The sequence below is a fragment of the Pomacea canaliculata genome, linkage group LG5 (assembly GCF_003073045.1).
Source record: "Pomacea canaliculata isolate SZHN2017 linkage group LG5, ASM307304v1, whole genome shotgun sequence".
Taxonomy (NCBI): Eukaryota; Metazoa; Mollusca; class Gastropoda; order Architaenioglossa; family Ampullariidae; genus Pomacea; species Pomacea canaliculata.
Window position 1 is genome coordinate 10,037,734 of NC_037594.1, and position 17,008 is coordinate 10,054,741.

A 17,008-nucleotide genomic window follows, 5' to 3' on the forward strand; every position below is an offset into this window, starting at 1 on the left:
TTCCCAGTTTACTATGGTGTAGTGGCGGAAGAAGGGGATGGAGTTGCATGCTTGCTGGACCACCATGGAAATCTCAATCATTTATTTTATGATCAGTAAATGTATTATATAATTTTGTAGCTACAGATTAGAAAATGAATTTATTAAAACTAAATACACACGCGCGAAAAAAATCACACACACAGTTTTTTTAAAGAGTGAGATATCTGTTAAAGAAACGAGAATTAAATCTAACTAAAAGCGAACACCTGTTAGTGTGTCTGCTGTTCACAAACGATGCTAGCAGTCGCAGGTCGCACGTGGCAGGTCGCAGGTCGCAGGGTAAAGGTCGTTCATAAGCAGACACGCAGATTCCACGTCTTTCCAAAGATTTGAGACTCGTAGTCGCTTGAAACCACCTTTATAGGGAGGGAAGGACATGGTTCTCATAGTCCCCTTAGGCATCGGGTCACGTATAGTAGACCGTCTTCTATAGTGTGTTTACGAAACTAACTGACCTTTTAATCAGGCTTACACAAAGATCATTACTTATCGAAACATTAATAAGTATAAATAAACGATTATTATGTTAGACTGAGAGAACACATCCAGAAAAAGCTCATGTATGTCACCGTATGAATGTATATAGAATGTGAATAGTGCCTTACTCTCTACCTGCGCGGTCACCTGATGTACAAGTAGGCGCATGTGTGTGTCTTTCTGTCCTTAACACACACACTGACACGCTATCACAATGACCATGATGTCATGTCATATCACAGTGACTAGCACACGTCTTCACACACAAAGTCGTTGCAGCCAAAATAGAGGGAGGAAGATAGGAAAGGAAAGAGAAGGATCAGCTTTCCATACCTATGAGGTTTCCTACACACAGCTGCCCACAGCTGCCCACGGCTATCACTGTGAAGGGACTGTCACCACGATACAAGACTAAGAATCACTGTAAAGCGACTGTCCGACACACTAGACTAGAAATGTTACTTTTTCTCTAATTTCTGTTGGAGTAACGGAAGTCAGCACCGGGAGATGAAGTCTGTCTCCACTAATTCCAGTCTGTCGAGCAAACAGAGCTAATTATGAATCACGTGATACACGATAATGTTTCAAGGTTACTAGTAAACTGTGTGGTGTAACACACTCAAATTTCTCAAGTTCAAAAATATTTACAAAGAAAATTGAAAAAATCGAGAATTAAATCAATGTTCTTCATTTTTTTAATGATTAACAGACAGTCAGCTGTCAACAAAAAAACAGGTACATCTTTGACTATGGATGTCTTAAGTTATGCATGGGAGTAACTATGAATCGCAACGAAGTTTTTTAACTAAGAAATAATGTATTTACATGACAGTAATGCACATTTTATAAATCTGATAAAAACAGTTTCCCTCAAATACAAAGGATAACTAGAATGTCCAAATGATGTACATCTACATAGCTACTCTTGATCTCTTCTACACCTGCAGGTCAAACATTTTCCGATCAGCTTTTTAAAACGAGAACGGAACTTCTTGGAGGCAGCAAAGTATATCACAAAGTCTACAGCGTAGTTCGCTTCTGATAAAGCCTACTGCTATATGCAATAACATTCTCGTAAACCCAGTTATCATATTCACTACGTTGAATGGTAGCAAAAGGTAATAGAAGCACATCGGAGCGAAGGTGACAATGACGACGATTGCATCCCACACCACCATCACAGAGATGGCGACCTCAACTCTTGTCTGCGTTGTCTCCCTTGACGTAACCGGGGTTGTCCTGACCATGGCCTCGCGTGCCTTTCGTTGCCGCCTGAGACTGACGATGATGAGGCAAGGAAATATGAGCAGGAGGATGAAGGGAAGAAAACAGTAGATGAAGGCTTTAATCCAGTACCAGTAGGTTATGACGAAGTCAAGAGAAGACTCCGGATAATAACAGTATGTCTCCTCTTTGTGGTCTAATTCAAGGAACTCATAAAGATAACACAAACACAGTATCATCCCCAGTAACACGGCGATGACAAAAGCTCTCTTCTTGGTGAAGTAGATTTTCTTCTTGAGAGGAAAGCGAATGGATAAAAGCCGTTCAAAACAGACCAGCACCAGAGTCCAGTTGGCGTAGCAGCTGACTAACTGTACAAACACATCGGCTTTACAAACAAAGGTATTTAATGTCACATTGTGAATGAAGATCTGGTGAGATATAAGCCTCAGTACCAGAGCCAACAGGTCAGCTACGGCCAGCAAGGACATGTATAAGGTGGCTGTAGTGAGGGTCATGGATGTGGTTACTAAGATGCAGGCGACATTGCCAGGCACACCCACACCTACCAGCACCCAGATGTACACTTTGTAAAATAGATACTGAACGGTCCAGTGGTATTTGTAGAGCTCCCATTCAGTATCGTTTGTGTTGTTCATAGTCATGTTGCTGTAGTCACGCAGAATACTGAAAACTAATCAAAGCAGAAATAGCATGCATTATTCTCAGTAATACAAATAAGTTTACAATAGTTGTAATATACAGCTAAGGCTGTTGTTTTATTTTTGTTTTGTTTTGTTTTTTGTTTTTTGTTTGTTTCTTGTTTAACATTTGTCATTTATTTTATCACCTCCAAAAAAAGTAATTACATAAATGTCTTGTATAAGGTTAAGTTTACTTCACCATCAATCGCTCTTTTTTGTCCATTTTTTAAATGATAATCGAGGTCAAAGTTCAATACTTAATCACCGTTTACAACATTTCAATCTGCATGTGAAAATGTTCGAGATGATTTTTAAGAAAGACCGCTCTCATAGAAGGTTTCTTCCACCTGGAATACAAAGCCCATCTAAAAGTAAAGCAGTAGAGTTTAAAGCACAGGAAAGACTCATTGAGCTATTTATAAAACACTAGAAGGAATATGGAAAGTTTTTGTTTAACAGCATGGAAATATCTGTACTTTTGTAAATAATCACAGCTCAGCACAGAAGATGCATCAGTCTGTGGAATAGTGAGGGGCAGACTATGGACCATGAAAGGTTCAGATTATATTCCAGAAACAGAAACGTATCGACTTAAAAATGTCCTCGGTTGTGTTTTGCAGAATTAATGACAGTATAAACATTTCTCTAAATGTACCACCATAAACACATTGCACTATAACAAAGACATCCTTTCCTGGAAAAAGGCTGCTTTAAACATCCCAAAAAATATGGAAGGTAAGAAGAACAACTCTCTGTCAGAATGATGTCCTGGAGGGAGGACTACAGAAGACAGAAGACAAGCGACTCCAAAACATCCTCCAAGTACAACCCTGTGAGTCACGACCTCCTTCATTAAGTTTATTTTTTAACGAGTACATGTGTTGCTCTGACATTTGACTGTACAGAGACGGTTCATCCTCCAATGACATGCTTCATCTAAATCGAGTTGGTCAAATGTAGAACTGTCTGGCAACCTACGACGTGGACGTCGTGTCTACAGGAACTTGCTCATCACCGCAAAGACAAGCACAACTCGCGAGCTATGACATTTCAGAGAAGCAAACAAGATGTGCAAAGTTTTTTTTTAACGAGCTGTTAACAGTTCCAACTCATAAGAACAAGAGGGGAGCTTTTTACTTTGTCTTTTTTTCCCATTGCTCCAGGTTGCAGTCACTGCAGTGTGTGTGCAGCGCTGACTCAGTCTCTGGTCCCATGGCCTCTCTACCTGCCCGCACCACAGGACGATACACAGTCCCACAAGACGAGTCTTGCTTGATTGTGCGGTAAACTTCTTTTGAAATAAGTCAAGAAATATAATCTGCCACACGAATGACCGTTGTGCAAGATGTCATCCTATCAATGTCAGTGTTTATGGACGACAAAAAAGAAAAGAAACACTGCGCTGTCAACAAAGAGCACGTAGATGAAAACTGAAGAAAAACTTAGCAAAGCTCCACGTCAGACGCCCTCGTCCCGTGCTTCTTGTGTACAATATATAGTTGTTGAAGAACATAAGAAAAAAAAGAAAAGAAAAAATTTTATACCACTTTTCTTACTGTAGTAAACCTCAATTTCTAAGGACTATAAAGTGAATACAAGTCTGACAACTACACAAAAGAGAGGAGTGATACGAAGAAATAAAGCGAATGCTATAGCAAGAGATTGAAGTAATTACTAGTGGATAGATACACGAATGGACGTGTACATGATTGGATGACGGATGCTTGATGATGTGCAGACATTAGACACACTTCTCCATATAAAAAGTACATGCGAAGACACGCTGTCTTACATACTAATCAGGAAAATTCAAAGAGATTATCTCGAGCAACATTTAACCTATCACCTAATGAAGACAACATACTCACGAGCACGGGATGGTGTTGTGTGTCTGTGTGTAACAGTCACTAGAGGCTACAGACTGCTCACACTGTTACATAACAGACCTGCTCCAACAGCAGCTACTGCAACGATGCTCGCTGAGCTCGTGCACAGAAACGCCTTTATTGCTCTCCACTGAAATCAGCAAACAACACTCGCAGCATCACCTCGTGCAGTCAGTGCATCAAATTAACCACGTGATCACCGCGCGCTGCTTAATGTGTCCGCACCTCAGTCTGTCTACGTCATACAACGTTTCCTCAAATTCTCTTCCGACAACCTTCCTGTCGCTGCTGTGTATGAGCAATAGCAGGGTGACACACGGAGAACTCTAAATTGTCCTCCACATTTGTTCATATTCTCTAACATTTGCCTTCTTGTGGAAGTTTGCATGATAGTAGAATTCATGGAAGCTGTTGTGAACCTGATGCAGCTATTTCGCGTGAAACTAATTAACTTTAATATGATTGAAGCTTTTACAGTAAAAAAAAAAACTTCATGAAAATAGTGACAGATGTACATCTTATTCGAAATGCTGAAAACGGCATTAAAAACAACCATTTTAAGGTGTGAAAATTAGATAGGGGACAGATTAAAAAAGTGTAGAAGTCAGGACTTAAGCATTAAATACTGAGATATTGCGAAGAGTAGAATATTGAAAACACTTCGCATCAAAACAACGATCAGCCCAGCTTATTACAGTGCTGTAGAACTATCTTGTCTTTGTAACAGATTAAACCAAAACTAAAAACTAAACTAAAAATTTATTTTATCCTTACTGACCGTACAAATAAACCTATTTATAGATTGTCCAAGAACTCCTGCACAAACAATATATAAGCAACCATTTTTTTTTGGAGGACGTTTTTAAAACAAAAGAAAATTAAAGAAACAACAGTTAAGATTTAAGCTCGTTTAGCTGTGGGTATTATTATAAACATCAACATACCAGTCGTCAAAGGGAGATTACCTATGTACTTAGAGTTGTATTTTCAAGACGACTTCTTGCGACTGGATTTTGTCTTTTTCGAAAAAATTTTTCTAGTCATCTTGCAATAAATGGATTTTTTAATCCAGCTGATGGAAAGTCGCCAATCACGCAAAATCACTCGTTTTAAATTCTAATTATTTCATGGCCTTTTAGCTACAGAAATATCACTTTTAAATCACAATAAAGAATAACCTTTGGTCATTCGTTCACAGCATGTTTTTGTTTTGTGTGACGGTGCGAATAATGTGTGTTTTGTGAGGATAAATATAATATTTACTATAAAATCTTTACTTTAAAAAATATGTTTTATGTTTATTTAGTAAATTAGTATTTGAACGAAGTACTTAAAATATGATGTCTTCAGGACCAAGCGCAAAACTCGTTTCCTTTTTAATTTAAATATATATCTTTAGTAAGTCTGTTAATAAATCAGTTTTTTTGATCACTTGAGTATAATTCAGTGTTGGTAGAGACTATTTTCTTATATTTTTCGGTACTATTTGTATTAATTTTGTGTGCCGGTACCTAGTTGTAGAGAAAGTAGTTTCGGGCCAGAGTTTGTAGCAGAGGATGATGATGTGGCAGATAAAATATCGTATATGAAATGTAACAAAAAGTAAAACTAGTGATTTAGGCAGTAAGAAGTTTTGGCTCTTACAAAGAAAACGGAAACTCTTCTTGTCAGGAGTTTTATACACAATAAAATTAAATTTAAACTCAATCACACCTGCCAGTAAAAGTGCATCCCTGTCTTTATGTCTCACCCACTCACATCAGCAGAAGCACCCAAGCGAGGGCGAGTCTCGTGATGCTGTTAGTGATTATTAGCATGAAAAGATAAGACTCCTCACATGAGATACTCGTAAACAAATCTCGTGTCTTATAAACCATTACTGCCTGTAATACGCTCATCTCAAGCCACTCCTTCCCCCCGTCTCGCCACATTACTTTTATTTCATGCACTGTGTAACTACTCAGGCATCACCCTCCCTGTCTTTACACCCCTTGAGGTGAGGCAGATGTTGAAGAACAACACGAAGAGCAAAAGATAGTTTACGCGATCGCAGAACGTAGCAGTAAGCGTAGGCGGAGCGGATAGCTGGTGGCTAAAAGAAATAGGGTTCGAAACCGTATGTGTGCAAAATAGAAGGTTCTAAACTCGTGACACCTAGCTGTGAAGCTGGTAATTAACTCCTATGAGGTTTGGTAAAGTTAAAGTAGCAAGGAAGGTACAAAACCACAAAACTTTGCCCTGAAGATAAGGAGCGTTGTGATACCCCAGTCCCTCTATGAGAGTACAATCATCGGATTATCTTGACCTTCACCATGAGTGCAGGCGAATTTACTAGCGTACTCACATTAAATCACAACATTAGTGTTAACAAATACCACGAACAAAATGGCATCCGAGGTAATGTGGAGACGACAATTAGCAGACTTGTTTATTAAAAGAAAAGCAGACTGAAAAGAATTTCAGTAGAAAGAGACGAGGACGGGTGTGCAGCTTGGGTACCAGCACTAACTACGAGTATATTTAGTAGCATCCTGTCCTGACAAATCTGATGAGAGGTAACCGTGAACACTCGAGCCAAGAGGTCTGTGACGCCGAACAGGAAGCTGTGTCAGGTGGCCTTAATAAAGGTCATTAGCGTGGCTGTGATAATGAATGAGATATTGTCAGGGGCGCCGCCAGCAACAAAGATCCTACTGACAAATATCCTTCCATTATGTTACAACAGTCATCACAAAGATGACTGTTATTATGTGGCTCTTATTGTGGAGACACATCACACTTTTCAAAGTTCAGATGCGCTTAACAGACTTGCCATTAGTCACCAGCGACCTTTGGTCTCCCACGTCAACTGCAGTCACATCTACGTAGTAAATCGGTCAGTATGTTCATTAAAAATGTCGGTAAATGTGTGCATCTATTTAAGTTCTTATTATTTTGTTATTTTGTCCCATCTCGGACTTTTTGCTTACTTTCTTGTTGCTTTCTCAATATGTTTTTTATAACGCACCTTTTACTTATTAGTTTTCCACTTTTGTTCAAACAATCAGCGAAGGTAAGGGTCTAAAGTTAATTCGACTTTGAAGATAATTAATGTTTGAACAGTACATTTAGAAAATAGTGACAGGAGGGCATCTCATTTAAAATGCTGAAGACGGCTGTGAAAGCAGGCAACTCAAAGTATCAAACAGAGTTAGGTGACAAAGGCGAAAAGTGGAGAAGGCAGGACTTGAGGTATTTTAGTGTTGCGATAATACATTGGAGGATAACACTGACGATAATTGACGTCAAAAGAACGATAAGAACCCCACAGTCAGTGATGCACACAACAGTGTTGTCTTTCGAGGAGATTAAACAACTCAAAGTTAGCTTTCATGATTACTAAATGACTACAAGGTGGTGCAACTAAAACTACATTCTAACTGTTCTACTCAGTCTCTACATTTTACTTGTCTGTAGCAGTACGCTGCCTCATTAAAGTCTTCATTTACAGGAAATACTTTGACCACGTGGAATCAGCGGCCATTTTCTGTCATTTGTATTCCGAGGGCGTTATTGTACAGAAGCAAATGTGTACTGAGTTGCCTCCCTGTGCTATGTAATTATAATTATAATTATGTGATCATAGCGTTGTTCTTCTCAGCGTTGGTCTCCATTCCATATGCGTTTGTCAGTCTGTAAGACATTTCTTACAAGACTCAGTGGCGGATACAAAGGGGATGGGAGTTGCATGCTTTGCTGCACAATAATAATCAGTGACAATGGAAAGCTCAATTATTTGCTTTATCACACAATGCAAAACAAAAATGGTATTATATGATTACTGTAGGCACTTCGATCAATAATAAAGTTGAATTTATTGAAGTTATTTGTAAAGAAGTACATAAGACAAGTGTCAACAATGACATGGATAGAAAAACCTGTCACATGATGAAAAAATTACAATCAGCATATGTGTACATTGAAATATCCTCTACATTATAAAAATACTTACCAAAGATATTTTCTTACAGAATGCAAATTAATAACTGAATTAAACATCATTTAGAAGGTATCAGAGAAAGTATTTTACGAGGATTCTTTCAAACATGCAGAACTTAAGCAACCACCAATGTCACACGCAATATTGCCAAAAAAAATCATATAATTCTTTTTTCAAGCAAATTTGAAATTTGAGCTAGAAAATGATTGCAAAGGTACTGACATTGTTTCGTAAACGTTTCCAAATGTTTACAAGAATGACCAAAAATTACCAAAAGGTTCTTGCGAGACCTCGCTGTTAACAGAAAACTTTCTTCAGTTAAACCGCTAACAGTGAGAAAGTGGGAAGCCGACCTGTGTACAGTACAACAACAAAAACATGTTTTACATTTATTTACTTAAATAGTAGGTTCCAGAAATATTTACACTGAATCAAACTGTTTGGTATGCCAGTTTACTATTTATTAGAAATGCGACTCCTAGAGCTTTGTCACTATATCAACTTATTATCAGTAAATGTTAAACCAGATTAGAGTAAATGTTTTTCTCTCACCCTTAATACACACATGGGCACGCACTTGCGAACACACACACACATATTATTCTAGTATTTTTACAAATGTAACCTTTTTTCTCATTTTTATTTGTCTTTCTTTCAGTAACTGAAGTCAACACCGGGAGATGCAGTGTCATTAATACCAGTCTCCACTAATTCCAGTCTGCAAATCGAGCAAACAGAGCTAATATCCACTGAATCACGTGATCCTGGGTACAAGATCCGGTCACAGAGTGATGGACAAGGCTACTAGTAAACTGTCTGGTGTAACACACTCAAACAACCGCCTTTGCTAATGACAATGTACGTAAGTGTTCTCAAAACAAAAATCCTTTCGATGTGAGAAAGAGAAATTATTTTTTATGGCATCAAAGAAATTATCGCATTTTGACTTTTGGTTATTATAACAGACATGTGTCATGTTGATGAATGTTTGTTGCATGAAATTAAAACTTAACAGAACAGTGACACACTAACACAAGCCAGCAAAATCCTCTCGAGAAAAAAAAAACGAAAGAGTGTGATGTCTGAGCCCAACATGTACAGGTAGTCACAATATTAAACAATCTTAGAAAAAGCATTTTTTAAGTGATGCATGGATGAGTAGACTATAAAAGCTCCCAATCCCAGTCAGCCACGTTTAGCATGTCCAGTGAAATATTACTTCAACAAAATGCTGCTAATAAATATAACGACTGAACATTGAAGACTTCAAGAGGAATATGCAACGAAGTCTTTAAGCCAGAAATACTATATTTACATGACAATAATGCACATTTTATAAATCTGATATAAACATCATGTTTCCCTCAAATACAAAGGATACCTAGAATGTCCAAATAGTCTACATAGCTACTCTTGATCTCTTCTACACCTGTAGGTCAAACATTTTCGGATCAGCTTTTTAAAACGAGAACGGAACTTCTTGGAGGCAGAAAAGTATATCACAAAGTCTACAGCGTAGTTCGCTTCTGATAAAGCTATTGCTATATGTCGTGACATCGCCATCGAAAAGGTTGAGCGAACTGTATCAAGATTCACTATGTCGAATGGTTTATAAATTTCCAAAATGCAGATCGGGGCGTAGGTGACGAAGACGACGATTGCATCCCACACCACCATGACAGAGATGGCGACCTCAACTCTTGTCTGCGTTGTCTCCCCTGACTTGTCCGGGGTTGTCCTTACCATGGCTTCTCGTGCCTTTCGTTGTCGCCTGAGACTGGCGATGATAAGGCAAGGAAAGATAAGGAGGAGGATGAAGGGCAGAAAAATGTAGATGAAGGCTGTAATCCAGTACCAGTAGGTTTCGACGACATCATAAAAAGACTGCGAATAAACACAGTATCTCTTCTCTCTGTGGTCTCTTTGGATGAACGCATAAAGATAACACAAACACAGTATCATCCCCAGTAACACGGCGATGAGAATAGCTCTCTTCTTGGTGAAATAGATTTTCTTCTTGAGAGGAAAGCGAATGGATAGAAACCGTTCGCAACACACCAGCACCAGAGTCCAGTTGGCGTAGTTGCTGACTAATTGTACAAACACATCCATTTTACAAACAAAGGTATTTAATGGCACTTTGTAAACGCCGATCTGGTGAGATATAAGCCTCAGTACCAGAGCCAACAGGTCAGCTACGGCCAGCAAGGACATGTATAATGTGGCTGTAGTGAGGGTCATGGACGTGGTTACTAAGATGCAGGCGACATTGCCAGGCACACCCACACCTACCAGCACCCAGATGTACACTTTGTAAAATACATAATAAATGGTCACGTACTTTTCATAAGTTTTCACGTAGTTTTCGTAGAATTCATAATCAGTATCGTTTGTGTTGTTCATAGTCACTGTTGCTGTAATCACGCAGAATGCTGAAAACTAATCAAAGCAGAAATGTAATACAGTCAAATCTCGCTACTATGCCACTCTCGGTATTATGCCACTTTTGCTCGGTCCCGACTATAAATTCAATGTAAAAAATAAATTTACTATGCCACCCCTACTCTCGCTACTATGCCACTTTTTTGTGATTGTTAAAAGACACAAGTTGTGAAATTCCGCGCAGTGCTCGATTGTTATACTGTATGGTAGTGTGGGACATCGCAGTTAGGTGGATGGAACATAGCACGCACACAGGGAGGGTGGAGGCTGGCAATGTGGGGGGTGGTGGTCGCTGGCCGGGTGACAGTCAAGTGACAGAGGGAGAGCAGGAGGGGTTCGACTAGCGACAGGATGCAGGTGCGCGGATGTGGTTGGGAAGGGGGGGGGGAATTGGTGTTTTACTAAGGCTATATTACGGCAAGCAGCCAGCCCTGTAAACAGATGCCACGTGCAGAGAAAGAACAGCGTGCCCGAGACGAGAAATGAACTCTGGGCAGCCAACCTTCACTGTATTGGTGACAGGGGCTAACCGTTGCGCCACCGGACCGCTGGATGTGGTTGGGAGGGGTGAAGGATGAAGAGGTGAGGGGGAGAATGAGAGGAGACAGCTAGTGCCAGCAGACGATTCTTGCGAGCTTTGGGCTGACGGGTAACTTGAGCAAATAAAGCCGTTTTTACGAACCCTGATCGCTATACTATGCCACTTTTGCTCGGTCCCGGTAGGTGGCATAGTAGCGAGATTTGACTGTACATTATTCTCAGTAATACAAATAAGTTTGCAATATGTGTAATGTCTAGTTTGTAGTCGGTTTGTAGTACTTCTGTTGCAGACATCATTGGGTTTGTTTTTTGTTTTTTTGAGGAGGTTGTTTGTTGTTGTTTCTTTTTTGACATTTTCTGCTGTCGTTTTATCACTTTCTAAGCATGTAAATATGCATAAGTCTCGTATAAAGTTGATTTTACTTAATCGTCAATCGCTCTTTTTGTTCATTTTTTCAAACGATAATCTAGGTCTAAATTCAATACTGAATCATCGTTTACAATATTTAGAACTGCGTATGAATGTTCCTGACCGCGTCTCGAAAAAAAAGTAAAAGTTTGCTCCACTCTGGAATCCATATGCAATCTTAAAAGTAAAGCGAAAAATGTGTCACACGTAGAAAGATCTCGTCGAGCTATAAATAAGTGTCGGAAGTGATTATCAAAGTTTTTTTTTTTTTTTGTAAAATAGCATATAAGGACTGTCCCTTTGAATAATAATCACAGTTCAGCATAGAAGATGCAGCATTCTGAAAGTGAGGTGACTATAGACTACCAAACGTTCAGCGTGATATTCTAGACACAGAAATGTGTAGACCTAAAAGATCTTCGGTTTGTATTTGCAGAATTAATGACAGTATAAACATTGTCTCTAAACATATTGCACTACTAGAAAGACATCCTTGCTGGAAAAAAAACAAGGATGCTTTACTGTCAACATATTAAAAATGTATATCTCTGTGATTAAAGGAGAACAGGGGTGGAGTGAAAAATAGAGAAGACATAAGCAAGCTATTCCAAAGCATCTTTCAAGTATAACTCTGTTAGTCACGACCTCCTTCCTTTCATCCTATAACGAGTATATGTGAAAGCACGCACAAATGCATTTCAGTGAGAAACAAAGAAACAATTGTTGCAAGAAATCTCCGACATCTAATGAAGGTGTTACCTACCTTTGCAATTAAAATCAAACCACGCGTTGTCTCTCTTCTTTGTTCTGTGTAGAGGAGGAGAGGGGCGTCAGCATCGAGAGTCTGATCTCACGCTCCTCTGACGGTTGTGTGCGTTTTGACAGCTTCCAGCAACAAGCCTTTGCCAGCATCAGTCTTCAAGCCTCAGACTTTCTTGTTCCTCTCATTAACTGGCGGAGCCCACCAGTGCGCCTACCCTCGTCGGCACCGCGAGCTTTATGCTATTAACCCTCTAGAAAACTTGTGCCAAGCCCGTCCCCCTCACTCACACACAAAGAGAGAGAGAGAAGGAGTGGGAGAGAGCATCTCCTTCGTTCTACCTGCCAAACCAAAACAACTCTTAAGCAGCAGACACACGAGAAACCAAACTCTGCTTGGAAAACCTGGTTTTTTCGCAAACAGTGGTTTGCCAAGCCCGCTTGCCAGCTGTCTCACAAAGCAGATTTGGGGACTGCTGGTCCCACAGCAAAATGTTCAAGTACAATGTTTCGAAAACTTTGTGCGCAAAAATAGCTGATGACAAAGTTCATCTGATCTGCTCATGTTGGTTTGTTTGTTTGTGTGTGTGTGGTGCATATTTGTTTTCCACTCTTTGAACAGACCTCCTCGACATTTCCATGTACGTCTTAATTACTTTTCTTGTGTTTTCTTCTGGTCCTGCTACCTGCACGCCAAGGCTCGTGAGAGGTGCAGTAATGCAAAACACAAGCTAAATCCTCACCGTTGTGTGTCAGCAATTAAAGTATATTTTTTAAGTGTTGTATAGAACTTTCTATATCATGGAACGTCTTAAATAAAGCAGCCAACACTTTTATAGCGAGCCTCACGTGACCTAGACCGCCATACAGGTAAAACAAATATTACATATATCAGGTATAAGCCACAACAAGAAAAATCAAGCACTGTGAATTTACTTCCATAGGGAAACGAATTCAATGCTGGACTCGAACGTAAACAAACTAAAGGTAATCAGAGAGGCAGACGAAAGTGTTGAAAACACCTTATTATCGTGCTTTGTTTTTCATCTGCCACTCAGTCTCATGTTATTTAAGTAGCAGCTGGCATGTGCTTATCGTAAATCTATTGTTTCTTTTGGCTGTTTGTTGTGTTTAACAGCAGTTTAGTCGATACTGACAGATTTTCTCCAGTGTCGGAATAGAACTCCTCCAGAAAACAGTTCAGCTTGTTTTATACAGGTAGTCCTCGGGTTACGACGGTCTCGAGTTACGACGTTTCGTGGTTACGACACTCATTCCCACTTACAGCGACAGTGATAACAAAGCAACTTAGTGGGCTTATTATTGAGGTGGAAAGATTATCGGCGCTTTGGTTGCAAGACCAAACTCAACGCCGTATCCCTGTGAGTTTTATGGTTATTCAGGAGAAGGCTAGGCGACTGTTTGAGGCGATGAAAAGAGAAAAGGGAGAAGGAAGTGAAAGTGAAGAATTTGTGGCGAGTAGGGGTTGGTTTATGAGGTTTAAGGCTCGTGCCAATTTCCAGAACATTAAAGTGCAAGGTGAAGCTGCTAGTGCTGATGAGAAAGCAGCAACTGAGTTTCCTAATGCATTGGCTAAGATAATTGAGGAGGGTGGTTACGTTGCTCAACAAGTGTTCAACGTGGATGAGACAGACTTGTGTTGGTAACGTCTGCCTAACCTAACACTGTTTATTACTGTTACAGCACTTACAGTACAGTATATATTTCATTATTAAACGTACTGTACTACAATATTTTACTGTACTTATGTTTATTGATAATGATGTAGGGTACTGTGTTGGGATAGGTGTTTGTATAGGCTAAGTGTTTGCAGTACTGTACTGTTATTATGGTACAGTACTGTATGAAAGTATGATCCGACTTACGGCGAAATTCGGTTTACGACGCCGCGTTAAGAACGGATCCCAGTCGTAAGTCGAGGACTACCTGTAAAAGGTAAACATGGTTAAATGAGTACGTCTAGTTTTGGTAGGTGTCTGATAAACGCTTGTCTTTATTTTTTTTCTATATTGTAGACGTTACAGACGAAGAAGCAACAGTCAGAGAAATAAATTCAAAGAGAGAGAGAGACGACAAGAATATCGGCGGAATCCTCGTGTGTCGCTACCAGCTGTGCTCGACAAGAGTTACCTTTAGCCACCAGGTGTCGCTGTGGCCAGTGCTGTATGACATGTGTCACTGTGGCCAGTGCTGTATGACATGTGTCACTGTGGCCAGTGCTGTATGACATGTGTCACAGCTTAATCAGAGGAATCGGTCCTAGGTTTAGTTTTTGCGCGTCACAATAGTGTCTCTGTATTCGGTTTTCATAATAGTAAAAGAGTGTTTTTTAAGTTAACAATGACAACAATGGGTTTTTCTGTGAGTGTTGTACTTCTTTTTAAGAAATATTTAACCCTAAACCGATGTAAGTATCAAACAAAAAATGTTTTTCCCAAATTTAATACTAAGATTTGTAGCTTATGCCGCTGTTGTCTCCTCAAGAATGACAAACTACAAGTCACGTGATAACAATGATTATCTTTCTACTGACAGTAGTTTTCTTTGTCAAGGGCGCTTTAACAAGCAGATTAGGCTCCTCTTCCAAGTGTTCACATCAGCTCTGGAATTCATTGCCCCACCATGTTCAACACTCCTCTCTCTCTCTCTCGGGGTAGGGATGGGAAGAGGGCCAAGAGGAGCGGAGCAGTTTAAGATTTGAGGGTTAGTTTTGCGAAATATTTTTAGGAACTGCAACCATCCCGGCGTGTGCCTTCTAATAAATTAAGACACATCACAGACAGCCTGTACTAATTGCAAGAGGCAGGTCGTAAAATGAAGGAGAGGAGTGGCATGGGCCCCGTGCCTAGCTCTAAGCACCAGACGTGCACGGGTAGCTTTGAGAGTTAATAAATCTGGTATTCAGAGCAGCCTGTGAGCAAGGAATTGCAGAAATCAAGCCGAGAAAGAACGAACACACAGACCAGAGTGTTGGCAGCGGGCGTAGAGATAATGTGGCGGATGGCGCTGATCTTACAGAGTTCTTAATAAGCAGACTGATAGCTGTAACTTGTTTATCAAAAAATGTTTGTCAATATCATTTTTATTATTCTTATCAGCAATGCACACAAGCAAACACTTTATCGCCACGCGTTCTTTCTCACTACAAAACACAAGACTTGTCCATGGACTTTACTTTTCTATTAAGATTCTTCGATTATCTTCTCTAGCAAATCAACGCGCTTTAGAAACATACGAAATATTTGCATAAATTCCGATGATTTATAATCATACAAAGTCTTAGAAATATAGACACTTAAACACACGAGTCCATAGAAAGTCACTCATTTAATTTAACTGGCAACGATAACTTTCAAAGGATAGCTTTAACAGTGTCCAAAACAGATAGGTAGATGAGAACAATTACACTTCAATGGTAGTCCATTTCCCGACACACGCACACACACCTTGAATTCTTTCTGAGAACACAGCTAACACTGTACACATTGTACACATTGTACACACTGTACACACTGTACACCTAATGGCTGTCAGCACTGCTGGGAAAGGGGGTTAGCCGCTGTTACACCCCGGGTATTAAACCCAGACACTCAGTGAGTGAAGAATGTGAGCAAGAAGCTGGTGAAGCGTCTACGATCATGAGTCACAAGATTAAGTACACCTCTATCTGCCAAATGGGAAGAATGTGTGGGGCGCAGTAACACGAAGCACATGTTAAACCCTCGTCGTCTGGCCTCACAGAAATTAAAGGGATGGGGAGCGCGTCGTCGGTGATTTGGTCTTCAAAACACCCGCTATGGTGTCTTTCCGCGGTTATTATATTCGTGGTTTCAACATTGAGCATGATACCCTTGGAAGTTCCCATCTCCTCTAAGTGAAACCGGCCTGGTTACCAACATGGAGGAGCTGGGTCCTGGCCGGTGCTGCATCAAGATTTTCTGTAAGGGTTAACCCCCTTACCCTTTATCTTTCCCTATATTTCTCCCAAGGTAGCGAGGTCATTTTTCTTTGCTATGCGAAAAAAATTATCTTAGAATTCATAAGTAAATCTACTTAATATTTAATCCATAGTTTTGTAATTTCCAAAATCATAACGTTTTGCAACCAATTTGAGAGTTTTTTCTAAGACCATAAATTGTTGATGCCATGGCTGGCGAGGTTAGAAGACCACGTGGTCGCCGCTACTACAACTTTTTGCATCCTCTGGGCCCGAAGTGGTCGTCGCAAACATCTGAAAATGAATTAGGTTCGTCTAATAAAGTTTGTTTGATCTTTAAAATCAGTAAGCATCTGATTTAAAAGAGATAGTCGCCCGGATGTGTGATTTTGCAGTTCCTAGTAGTTTGAAGCCAGAACAAACTGCTTACCAACCTTACCTTCAATACCTTCAAACTGATTTAAGTGTTTACTGCTTTAAAGGATTGTTAACACCCAAAGCAAGTTTAAACGAGCACTTGAAGACAAGACAGATGGATCATAGGGGAGCATTGTTGTAAAATTGTAGAAGCACCAGCAGTAAAACCAG

General features: G+C 39.8%; 2 protein-coding genes across 2 annotated transcripts; both read right to left on the minus strand.

Moving 5' to 3' along the window:
- Positions 1 to 1,490: 1,490 nt before the first annotated feature.
- Positions 1,491 to 4,680, minus strand: LOC112563959 (putative G-protein coupled receptor F59B2.13). The gene is made up of 2 exons (XM_025238438.1): positions 4,316 to 4,680; positions 1,491 to 2,437 (listed from the first exon to the last, which is right to left on the minus strand). Exon 2 carries the CDS (start codon positions 2,406 to 2,408, stop codon positions 1,491 to 1,493), a length of 918 nt encoding a protein of 305 aa, XP_025094223.1. The 5' UTR covers positions 2,409 to 2,437; positions 4,316 to 4,680.
- Positions 4,681 to 8,164: 3,484 nt separating this feature from the next.
- LOC112565442 (putative G-protein coupled receptor F59B2.13) lies at positions 8,165 to 12,791 on the minus strand. The gene is made up of 2 exons (XM_025240913.1): positions 12,467 to 12,791; positions 8,165 to 10,751 (listed from the first exon to the last, which is right to left on the minus strand). The coding sequence occupies exon 2, from the start codon at positions 10,713 to 10,715 to the stop codon at positions 9,720 to 9,722; it is 996 nt and encodes a 331-aa protein (XP_025096698.1). The 5' UTR covers positions 10,716 to 10,751; positions 12,467 to 12,791; the 3' UTR covers positions 8,165 to 9,719.
- Positions 12,792 to 17,008: the final 4,217 nt, after the last annotated feature.

What these genes read in the sequence shown, in the direction of transcription:
- LOC112563959 (XM_025238438.1), bottom strand. Translation starts at nt 2,408, where the DNA reads ATGACTATGAACAACACAAACGATACTGAATGGGAGCTCTACAAATAC.
- LOC112565442 (XM_025240913.1), bottom strand. Translation starts at nt 10,715, where the DNA reads ATGAACAACACAAACGATACTGATTATGAATTCTACGAAAACTACGTG.